The sequence below is a fragment of the Globicephala melas genome, chromosome 1, assembly GCF_963455315.2.
Source record: "Globicephala melas chromosome 1, mGloMel1.2, whole genome shotgun sequence".
Taxonomy (NCBI): Eukaryota; Metazoa; Chordata; class Mammalia; order Artiodactyla; family Delphinidae; genus Globicephala; species Globicephala melas.
This window is the reverse complement of record NC_083314.1, coordinates 92,430,373-92,442,525: the sequence shown is the minus strand read 5'-3', so window position 1 is coordinate 92,442,525 and position 12,153 is coordinate 92,430,373. Positions and strand designations below refer to the sequence as shown.

The window sequence follows — 12,153 nt, the reverse complement described above, 5'->3', positions numbered from 1 at the left end:
TCTTGCTAATAGTAGTACCCAGCTCCGAGCCCCACTCCAAGCCCTTCTTCACCAAAGAGGTGGGGCATGAGACCCAGGCTACAGTACAACTTCTTCCTGGCCCAAGAATAATGACCAGAGGCAGGACAACCACACTCCTTGCTTGGAATCTTCTGTATTAGGAAGTAAAGTAACTCCCTTGATCAGGAGTTGTATGGATGGAACCCTAGAACTGCTAGCCATCATGCTCCCTTGACACATGATGAGACTCCTAAGAGAGTAAAACCAAAATTAGGATAAAGATGGGCAGAGTCTTCTCTTCAAGTTCTTAGATCCAGTCAACTGTGGAGTCAACTCCACCCTTTCTTTCCCTTCTTTCAGTTGGAGAAGCCAATAAATTCTTTCTTTTTTTTTTTTTTGCTTATGCTATTTTTGAGTTAAGTTCTAACAATTCCAACTTTAAAAAGTTTTAATACAAAGTCCCGTAAAAAACTTCTTAATGCCAGGATCATTAGCAAAATAGTAAGACTAATGGCACTGCTATAAGCTGAACTGTGTCCCCCTAACCCATATCTGACTATATTGGAGAAAGGACTTTTATGGTGGTGATAAGGTTAAAGGAGGTCATAAGGGTAGAACCCTTATCTGACAGAACTGGTGGCCTTATAAGAGGGAGAAACAACAGAAGTCTCTATCAGCCACGTGAGGACACAGTGAGAAGGCAGCTATCTGCAATCCAGGAAGAATCCTCACCAGAACCTGACCATGTTGGCACCTGATCCCAGGCTTCCAGTCCCCAGAACTGTGAAAAAATAAATTTCCATTGTTTAAGACACCCAGTCTGACATTTTGTTATGGCAGCCCAAGCTGACTAATACGGGCACCCAGTATAACTTGCCTAGTGGCAGTTACTACCAGGTCCTTCTTCAGGGTGAAGTAGACCCTGACTAGCAAAAATAGTGATATTGGGCTTCCCTGGTGGCGCAGTGGTTGAGAGTCCGCCTGCCGATGCAGGGGACACAGGTTCGTGCCCCGGTCTGGGAAGATCCCACGTGCCGCGGAGCGGCTGGGCCCGTGAGCCATGGCCGCTGAGCCTGCACGTCCGGAGCCTGTGCTCCACAACGGGAGAGGCCACAACAGTGAGAGGCCCACGTACCGCAAAAAAAAAAAAAAAAAATAGTGATATTGATCTTTTGTTATTCCACTCTCAGTCTTGATTTCAGTTTAGACTAAAGTTACTTTTTAACTGGTTTTTACTTTTTCAAATAAAAAGATCAGCCCAGCTATCTTGAATCTCATTACCAATTCAGAAGCATTACACGAATAATATGGAAAAAAAGTTTTTAGTGACATTAAGCAGCTAGAATTACATTGGGGAGAAAAGCTGATAAATCACATAGTCAAATTCAAGTATTAATCTTTTTAATTTTTCATAGTTTATTCCTTATATTGATAGGTTAAGAAAGTAAAATTTTCCTAAGGACTGATTCATAATGTTTATAAGCAGCACACAAAACATTCAGTTTCACAAACAGTAATATCCAATGATCCCCTTAAATGCAATTTTAAATCCTTACTTTAAGCTAAGTGCAAGAATAATACAATAAGCTAAATACACACAAAACCTGTATATGCTGAACTACAAAAGTGGTTTCCATAGCCACACGTGGTCTTAGTCAAGTACACATTTCCACAATGAACAAGTACTAACAAATATGTTAATAAAACACGACCCCTGGGCTTCCCTGGTGGTGCAGTGGTTGGGAGTCCGCCTGCCGACGCAGGGCACGCGGGTTCGTGCCCCGGTCCGGGAAGATCCCACATGCAGCGGAGCAGCTGGGCCTGTGAGCCATGGCCGCTGAGCCTGCGCGTCTGGATGACTGTGCTCTGCAACTGGAGAGGCCACAACAGTGAAAGGCCCGCATACCGCAAAAAAAAAAAAAAAAAAACACGACCCCAAATGCTTATCCTACCATCAGCTTTTTCAGCAATGCCATTCCTGCTACTGAAAACACTTATATTTAGAAGCTTTAATTTGACCTGGGGAAATGAGTTCTCTTAAAACCTGACAAACAGTATAAGACCCAAAGATTTTTTTTTTTGCGGTACGCGGGCCTCTCACTGCTGTGGCCTCTCCCGTGGCGGAGCACAGGCTCCGGATGGGCAGGCCCAGCGGCCACAGCTCACGGGCCCAGCTGCTCCGCGGCACGCAGGATCCTCCTGGACCGGGACACAAACCCGTGTCCCCCGTATCGGCAGGCGGACTCTCAACCACTGCGCCACCAGGGAAGCCCAGCCCAAAAGATTTTAAATCAAATAGGTCTTCCAACACAGAAGAATTCACAGGAAACTTTTAGTTTCTCAAAAAATTAAAATCAAAAAAATCACTTGTTATCTAAAGAAGAGTATTAAAACAAATTATCTTAAGACAAACACTCTTAAAAAGGCTGTATTTTCTATCATTTTCTCCTTAAAAGAAACACAAACCAGTTCACTATCTTTTAATAACTTAGACTACTGTAATCTAAAAACTTTAGAAACATCAAACACATGTCTTAGCTATCAAAGGTACCATTGAGATTTCACATATTAAACAGCCACAGTACAGCCTACAATGGCACAAAATCAGAAGGAACTGAATGGTTTGCAAGGTACTTTGACTTACATGTGGTCATTAAAATCCAGTAAGTAATTCAAAGTATAGTAATATAACGGCAGGCAATTAAAGGCTCAAATATCACTCTAAAATTGAAGACATGAATAAAGACTGAAAACGTTGTGGTTCTCTATCTTTCATTCACATGGCTAGATATCAGAAACTTACTGTGGAAAATATAGTTATTAAATATGGTTTCCCCAGAAAATAATGAAGCTTCAGAAAGTACCAAAGGTGTCAAGATCCATAGTTTGCTTCATCAAATGCTTTTCTAGCTCGTTTCAATTCTTCATTCATAGTAAGCAAGTCTTTAACCCTAGCAAACTTTCTTGGGTCCTTTCGAATCAAGAAGACGATATCTTCAACTTGTACCCGACCTTGTCTTCCAATTGACATTGCCTTGTGAGTCTATTACAAAAAAAATATTAAATTCAATTAATTTTTTAAAAATCTAACATTTTATTCTTTTAACTTGTGTCTATTTAATGCTGGTGAGTTTGAAACTTTCTCTTCTAATTATTATAGCTAGTCACTTATGAATTGTCTTTCTATTAATGTCCTTTGTCCACTTTCTACCGTTATTAGCAATGTTTCAATGCTTTATAGACATTTTAATATTAAGGACATTAAAACTATCAAATTCATTGATTTAAAAAAAATTTTTTTTTACATCTTTATTGGAGTGTAATTGCTTTACAATGTCGTGTTAGTTTCTGCTGTTTAACAAAGTGAATCACCTATACGTATACATATACCCCCATATCCCCTCCCTCTTGTGTCTCCCTCCCACCCTCCCTATCCCACCCCTCTAGGTGGACACAAAGCACTGAGTTGATCTCCCTGTGTCATGCAGCTGCTTCCCACTAGCTATCTATTTTACATTTGGTAGTGTATATATTTCAATGCTACTCTCTCACTTCGTCCCAGCTTACCCTTCCCTGCCCCTCCTGTGTCCTCAAATCCATTCTCTATGTCTGCGTCTTTATTCCTATCCTGCCCCTAGGTTCATCAGAACCTTTTTTTTTTTAGATTCCATATATATGTGTTAGCATATGGTATTTGTTTTTCTCTTTCTAATTTACTTCACTCTGTATGACAGACTCTAGGTCAATCCACCTCACTACAAAGAACTCAATTTCATTTCTTTTTATGGCTGAGTAATATTCCATTGTATATATGTGCCACATCTTCTTTATCCATTTGCACTGATGTTTCTTTCTGTGTGTTTTGATATATGTAGTTTGTCTTCATTTGCATAAAATAATTTTATTTCTTTGTAACCACCGCTTCATTTAAACTTTGTGTCCATTTCAGTAGCTGATAAATATTGGTGGGTTTCCTTAAAATCAAATCTCATCCCCTACCATTACATATTCATACTGCAAAAACAAAAATTCATCACAGCATTATTTCTAATGACTGAAAAAGGGAAATTAAATATTTAATAAATTGAACAAATTTGAGCACACCTAGTCAATTAATATTGTGAAGCCATAAAAAATATTAATTATGCGGTGACACAGGGAAAATGTTGTAGACGTACCTAAGTGAAAAAGCAGGTTCTACGACTATATATACTGTATGATTTCAGTTTTATAAAGTTTAAAAATATGTGTAAAAAGACAAAAGAATATTCACTAAAATCTCAGCATTAGTTATCTCTAGGTAGAAGGATTACAGATTTTTATTTTTTCCCCTGCACTCTTTAATACTTTCTAAATTTAATCAATATTACTTTCATAAGCAGAAAAAGATTTAAAAAATGGACTCTCTGACCCAGTAATTTTACTTCTATTATTCTTTACGAAGGAAATAGTCCAAAACACAGGGTAAAAATTCATAAGAACTGAACACAAACAAACTCAGTATTCCCATCCCTGCAAACATATCCAGAGAAGGGGGAAATTTCATGAATATGGTCATTCAAACTTATCTACTCAGTTGAAAATAATATGTAAATAATTTCAATAGGGAAATGGTTAAGTATATTAGAAAATAATTTGAATGAATTTTATGCAGCTACTAAAATAATTGTGATCAGAACATAGGAAATATGTATTAAAAACTTTGAGTAAAAAGAATGTTTACTATGATCAACACTATGTAAAACACTGTATATCTTTACATAAATACTGGAAGAGGGAAATTTATGTTGGATGATCGGATTATGGGTAATATTTTACATTTTATTCAAGGATCTTATAATTATGTCCTTATAAATAAAATTCAGAGGAGGGGGTAGAATATATTGTGTGTGCATGTGTGTGTGGGTGTTTGTGTATGTGTGTGTGCATACACCCACACACACTTATCTCTCTCTATCCTTAATGATAAATAGTAACTTCCACAAAACAGGCACTCAAATGGCACTCAAGCTTATTTCAAAGGATGCCATAGTTCTAGTCTTATCTAAAAGTTAGAATTTCAAATCTATTCCTTAATTAACTAAGACCAATTACCAAAAAAACTTACCATTTCAGTGATGAACTCTATGACAAGGTCTTCAAGAATATCTACTGACTCAGTATAAGGATTCTGGTCATCCCCAAACCCATACATCATACACCGTACTGTAAAAAGAACAATCATTTTTGTTTAAACAAACTTGACCAATACTTTTTCAAATTAGAACTAAGCTATAGAAGATATTGGTATGAAAGTATATTTACATTGTATTTCTTGTCTCCAAGTATGGATTTTGGTGTAAAAGGTATTAACCACTAGCACATAACCAACTGTTCTTACCTAGCCTTCCCTAGGTAGGAACTCCCCTTCCCTCCCAGCTACTGAACCTTGATATCAATATTCCTTCCCTAATCTCTATTATCTACTCACCAACAACCCCAGAATACCTTTAAGTAGGAAACTTCGTAGCAGGAACAGGATGAGTAGCAATGGTTTAGCCTTTACTGGGAGTGTTTTCAGGGGGTGAGGGGGAGGTCTTGGAAAAAAGAAGGCAAAATCCTTTCTGATACTACCATAAGGAAGAGGACATGAGAGAAAGTGCTCCAATTACCTTCTTATAGGAAGAACAGGTTAATCAAAAGGAGAAAGCAAAGGGCTTACTATACAGAATCTTGACATTTTATTCCCTGGATCAAAGCAACTGCCAGCAAAGCCCTTTTAGTCTTCATCTGAAGGAACCATAGAAAATGCAAGAGAAGAAAAGTCTACAGAGTAATGAAAATAACTGCTAATAGCTAAAACTTATATAGCCCTTACTACATGCCAGGCACTGTTGTAAGCGCATTTAATCCTCAGGACAATCCTCTGAAGTAGAAACTACTATTATCCCCTTTCTACATAGATGAGAAAATTGAGGCACAGAGTTTAAGTGATTTACCCAAGGTCACACAGATAGTGAGATGGAACTTGAATTTGAACCCAGATGATCTGGCTCCAGAGTCTATACTCCTACCCACAACACTATTACACTTCTTGGTAATTTAGGGCAGATGAGATCCATATGGATTCTTATGCTATAGCCTATAAACTCCCAATCAGTCCATGGACAAGTTTTGAGAAGTCCTGGAACCCTACTGAAATTACATGTAAAAATTTTATACTTTATTTGTGTGTGCATTTTTCTGGGAAGAAGAATCAACTCTTAGCAGATTCTCAAAGGGGTATAGAAATACTAAGAAACTCTGTCATATGTTAGAAATGTTTTGTATCTTGATCTGACCGGTGGTTACAAGTATATGTATATATGGAAAATTCATCAAGCTGTTCAATGAAGACTAGTGCAATTTATTGTATTTAAGTTTTACATTTAAAAAAAAGGAACGGGGCTTCCCTGGTGGCACAGTGGTTGGGAGTCCGCCTGCCGATGCAGGGGACACGGGTTCGTTCCCCGGTCCGGGAAGATCCCACATGCCGCGGAGTGGCTGGGCCTGTGAGCCATGGCCGCTGAGCCTGCGCGTCCGGAGCCTGTGCTCCACAACGGGAGAGGCCACAACAGTGAGAGGCCTGCGTACCGCAAAAAAAAAAAAAATTAAATAAATAAATAAATAAATAAATGGAACGAACTCCTAGAACACTTCTAAAAGTAGGAATGAGTACGTTAAGAATAATTTCCATTTAGGAGAAGCAAAAGCAGGCAGAACTAAGAAGACAGTAGACCAGGCCTGCAGAAGAAAAGAAACAGGTGACCTAGAAGTCAGACTAGGATAGAGAAGTGCCCCTAGGGTTTATTCTGGCAAAAGCTTTTAGGTCCAGATACAGGAGGGAGAAAACAAACACAGGAGCCAATATTTTCTCCCCTCTGTGTTTTTTGGATTCTGAAATTTTTGTTTGCTTTTTTTTCGTTTGTTTTTTTAGATAATTTCAGACTTAGAGAAGAGTTGCAAAAACAGCACAATGTTCCCGAATTCCTGTATCCAGCTTCCCCTTATGTTAACATCTTACACAACCAAAGACATTTCTCAAAACTAAGAAATTAACACTGGTACAAATACGTAACTTATTCAGATTGTACCAGTTTTTCCACTAGTGTACCTTTTCTGTTTCAGGATCCCACAATATTTAGTTGTCATGCCTCCCTAGTTTCCTCTGTTCTGTGACAGTTCCTCAGACGTTCCTTGTCTTTTTTTTTTTTTAATTTATATATTTATTTATTTATTTTTGGCTGCGTTGGGTTTTCGTTGCTGCGCACGGGATTTCTCTAGTTGTGGTGAGTGGGGGGTCTCTGTTTGTTGTGGTGCACAGGCTTCTCACTGCAGTGGCGTCTCTTGTTGAGGAGCACGGGCTCTAGGCGTGCGGGCTTCAGTAGTTGTGGCTCGTGGGCTCTAGAGCGCAGGCTCAGTAGTTGTGGCGCACGGGCTTAGTTGCTCTGCAGCATGTGGGTTCTTCCCAAACCAGGGCTCAAACCCATGTCCCCTGCATTACCAGGTGGATTCTTAACCACTGCGCCACCAGGGAAGCCCTTCCTTGTCTTTTATAACCTTGACACTTCTGAATACTGGTCAGTTATCTTGTAGAATGTCCCTCAGTTTGGGTTTGTCTGATGTTTTCTCATGATTAGGTTATGGTTATGCATTACTAGAAAGGGAATCACAGTGATGATGTACCTCTTAATGCGTCATATCAGGGGTATGTAATGTCAACATATATTACTGGTGATCTTATTAACTTTGATCACTTGGCTAAAGTAATGTCTGCCAGGATTCTCCACTGTAAACTTAATATTTTTCCTTAAATATTTTGAGGGAGATACCTTGTCATTAACATTCTGATGGGGAGAATTCATCAGTAGGGAAATATACTTCACTGGAAAAGCAAAATCATATTAGACAGGAAGTATGTGAACTGCATGTGGTTAAAGGGTCTGTAAAGACATAAACAAATAAAAGTGAATGCTTTGAAATTTTGTGTTATATTAGCAAAAATTTTTTTTAAAAAAGAAGGTCTAGGAGAACAGATCTTGGTCAGTAAGTCATAGGAAGATTCAGGTAAGACAAGGAAAAGGCTGTGAAGATTCCAAATTCTTGTCATCACTCTGGGATGCTCTGGTGTAGGAATCCCCTTCTTATGCCGACTTAGGTAAAACCACGTACAAATGGAGTAAATAACATCAGAGATGGAATAAGTAGTGGTAAACTTAAGGTGAGAAATTGAGATATAGGAAGGGATTTGAATGGCAAAAAAAAAAAACCCACATATTGACTCTGTAGTTTCAAGAGCACTTGGGAACTGCTTACATCGGAACTAGCATAAATAAATCAGGTGATGTGTCGCCTTCTCAGGACTGGGAGATGGAGAGCACTTTCTCACGGTGCCTTAAAGGGGCTGACCTTGAACATCAGTAGTAGCAGCAGCTCTCCTTGTTGCTGCCACAAAAGGTCTACTGAGGGAACAGACTAGACAACCAAAACCTTATAATCTCTATGCCACTGGACTGCCTCACATTGTTCATCATCTTCCTGCCTTGTCCATTGCCTTAGTCCAAAGCCCCAACTTAATTCCTACCCTCAGCACCTGTTCCAGGATCCAAAAGAACCTTTGGCTTACAGTCAAAGGAGTCCCTGCTCCTACTGCTTAAAGGTAAGGGACAGGGGAGGTAACGGAGGTATGTTCTTAGGCCCTGAACTGAAACACTGATCACATCTCTTTACTTAAAAAAAAAAAAAAAAAAAGTATGGGTGTGTGTGTATGTGTGTGTGTGTATACACGCATATATATAAATACATAAATTGGGGTTAGGGTTATTACTATCTGTGATTCACAGGTTAAACAGAATTTATGCACAAGTCTGAGAATATTGTCCCTACAAGGAAACACATTCAGAACAATAAATCTACTTTGAACCGACATACCCAGAAGTTTTTATCTATAAAAAATCATTGTCAAATACTACTTACATTCTTTAGAAAAAAGTCTCTTTCTTTTACCCTGTCCACCTTCTGCACCTCCTCCAATTTCTTCACTTTCTTCCTCAAACTAGAAGTTAAAATGTATATATAGATACGTCAAGCACTGCTTTTGACTTTTAAATAATTAACATTTTTTTCCATCTTCAACACTGATGTCATGCCAGAAAGCCTAAATAAAGCAAGCAGCAAAAAACCATGAAACCTTAGCATTTTAGGGGCCTTACAACTATCCTATCCAACTTCAGACTCACACAGGAATGGCTTCTACAATGTCCACAACAACTGTACTGCCTCTCCTGGAGCAGTTCCAACGACCATACATTCTTTTTTTTAACCAACAAAGTTGGCCTATATCTAGACAGTTTTACTATTAAAAGAGGTGATATTGAATAAAAGTAAGCAAAACTAGTATTTACTAAGCACTGCTTACACAGTGCTAAGAACTTTCCTCAAGTGAGACTTAAGCCTATTTTATGACATGAAAACCGAGGCTCAAAGTTAAATAACTTTGCTCACAGAGAACAAATACTAGCTTTGTCCTCTGATGATTCTCTAGGTGTTTCAAAGGGTGTCTGGCAAATATGGATCAAAAGCAAAGGGCAGGGGACCACCCTCCTACTCTTCCTGCCCCGCGTCCTACGACTAATCGGAAGAAAAAGCCTAGCACGGGGTGAAGTCCCCGATTCTCTCGGCTGAATTCACTAAGGAAAACAAACCCGATTCTCGGCCTCCGCTACGGTGCCCGAGGGAGTGAATAAAAAAGTGGGTTGGAACAGAGGCGGTCACTCACCGTGGGGTCTTCTTCTTCATCTGCCATCCCAGCAACCAGCCACCTCCAGGGCGCGCCCGCATCCCATGGAGCGGGTTTTACTACTTCCGCGGCCTCACTTCCGGTGACGCGAGGAGGTGGGGCGGGGCCTAGTTGGAAACCCGCCTGCGGAAGTGGAGCGTGCGCGTCCCGCCCAGCGGTGAAACCACAGCAGTAGTAAAGGAGGGATGGGTGTCGTCTTGGCAAGAAGGAATTAAAAATTAGCAACGAAAAGGAAATCACTGGCTAGGTGCCGTGTATCTCGCTGTCTCCTTGAACTTGCTTCTGCGTATCAGATCACCGCTTCCTTATTCGGGACTGCGAAGCTTTGGATCATTGAGGGGCTAGCCAGGGGTGTAAACAATTTCAACAACTTAGAGTACCACTATGATTTATTGCCAAGCTTATTCGTTATTGGGGATATTGTACTTCGCTACCAGTTCTCAAGGGAATGTTATCTCCCCTTAGACTGAGGATTTAATTTTTGTGGTTTTGTTTGTTGTTTTTTTAATCAGAACAGTGCTTGGGAAAACCAGGGACATTAGAAGGCTAAAGCTAGGGATATAAAGTGTTCTGCAATGCAAGAGATGATGTCACCAGGGAAAGATTGTTCCACAATACACTATTTCTGAATGTCCTGCTAAACATTCCTGTGAGTGAAAAATCTGTTCATAATTAGCTGGGACTAGAACATAACTTTGTTAACATATAAACACAAAGCATTTTCCTATGCTTTTAAGGTACATTGAATTTTCTAGGAACGCAACTGTGAGATAGTAGAAAGTATATGTATTGGTCTCTGCTCACCCACCCCACCCCTCTTCCTGGCACAGAGCTCCTAAAACCCTTGTAATTTGCTAAGTGATAAGAACACTAGGGCGTCTTTTGTTCTAATGAGGCAACTCTGGGTGGGCTCCTGGATGGCTCCTGGCTGTGTCACCAGAAAAACCAAGCCATGATTAGAAGCTTGGAATTTTCAGCCCTCTCCAGAGCGGGGAGAGGAACTAGAAATGGAGTTAGTAATTAATCATGCCTATACAAGGCATAACAATTGCCTTGTATTGCCTACTAATTCCAATAGTAGGAGGTTCAGAGAGTGTTCAGGTTGGGGGGCACATCCGCTTACCTGGAGGGTGATGCACCCCCAACTTCATGGAGGCAGAAGCTCTGTGCTCAGGATCCTCTCAGACCTTGCCCTATGTGTCTCTTCATCTGTATCCTTTACTATACCCTTTAATAAACTGGTAAACGTGTTCCCCTGTGTTTTGTGAGTTGTTCTAGGAAATAACCAAATCCAAGGGGGAGGAGGTCATGGAAACCTCTGAATTTTAGCCAAGTCAGACAGAAGTTGTGGGTAACCTGGGGACCTACTACTTTCGATTGGCATCTAAAGTTGGGAGCAGTCTTGCGGGACTGAGCCTTTGATCAGTGGGATCTAAAACTATCTCCAGGTAAATAGCGTCAGTATTGAGTTAAATTGCAGGACACCCAGCTGCTGTCACAGAATTGTTTGGTGTGAAGGGGGGAGGGGGGACCCACATATTTGGTCATGAGAAGTGTCATAAGTGAAGCGTTCAGTGTAAAAGTAAAGGAGAAAGATACACAGGAAGGAAAAAGCTGAGAGTTTTCCCCCAAACAGTAACTACCCTGAAATTGGAGAGATATAGTTCTTTGTTTTATTTGCAACTTATCAAGAGCTGTGAAACATTTCAGGAAACAATGTCATGAAAGGCTGTATCAGTTGTAATAGTTTGGATAGCCAAAACTCACTGGAATCAGTCTGCATTTTAGCTCCTGCATTCATGGTGCAAGCATATACATATGGGTGCAAGCATCTGAAATCATTATACCCGCTAGTGTAGTCATAACTGAGCATTTACATATTGAAACACATATTATTATAATTTACTGTCTTTATTTTACTTTACATTATAGTTAGGACATTATATTTTATAGTTACGTGGGTAGTTAGGTTAGTTATTATTACTGTGAAACAAATTATCCCAAAACTTAGTGGTTTAAAACAATGAACATTTATCACACAGTTTCTGTGAGGAATCTGGGCACAGTTTAGCTGGATGCCTCTGGTTCAAGGTCCCTTATGTTGCAGTCAGGGTGTTGGTTGGGCCTCAGTCTGATCTGAGGTATTGATGGGGAAGGATCTGCTTCCAAAATCACTCACGTTGTTGTCAGCAGGATTCAGCTACTTCAGGTTACATTAAGGGCCTCAGTTCTTCACTGGCTATTGTCAGAGGCCTCCCTCCATTCCTTGCCATGTCAACTTCCTAGGGCAGCTGGCTTCTCTCAGAGCAGGTGAGGGAGAGAACCAGGAAGAACAC

The 12,153-nt window shown here is 40.0% G+C and overlaps 1 protein-coding gene across 1 annotated transcript; it reads right to left on the bottom strand.

Moving 5' to 3' along the window:
• Window positions 1-1,384: 1,384 nt before the first annotated feature.
• TAF13 (TATA-box binding protein associated factor 13) lies at window positions 1,385-9,894 on the bottom strand. The gene is made up of 4 exons (XM_030868900.2): window positions 9,797-9,894; window positions 8,995-9,073; window positions 5,108-5,205; window positions 1,385-3,043 (listed from the first exon to the last, which is right to left on the bottom strand). The coding sequence occupies exons 1-4, from the start codon at window positions 9,821-9,823 to the stop codon at window positions 2,873-2,875; spliced, it is 375 nt and encodes a 124-aa protein (XP_030724760.1). The 5' UTR covers window positions 9,824-9,894; the 3' UTR covers window positions 1,385-2,872.
• Window positions 9,895-12,153: the final 2,259 nt, after the last annotated feature.

What these genes read in the sequence shown, in the direction of transcription:
- TAF13 (XM_030868900.2), bottom strand. Translation starts at nt 9,823, where the DNA reads ATGGCAGATGAAGAAGAAGACCCCACG. An exon ending in ATGAAGAAGAAGACCCCACG is followed by an intron (nt 9,074 to 9,796) that starts GTGAGTGACCGC and finishes TTTAACTTCTAG; the next exon opens with TTTGAGGAAGAAAGTGAAGA. An exon ending in TAGAGTTCATCACTGAAATG is followed by an intron (nt 3,044 to 5,107) that starts GTAAGTTTTTTT and finishes TTTTTGTAATAG; the next exon opens with ACTCACAAGGCAATGTCAAT.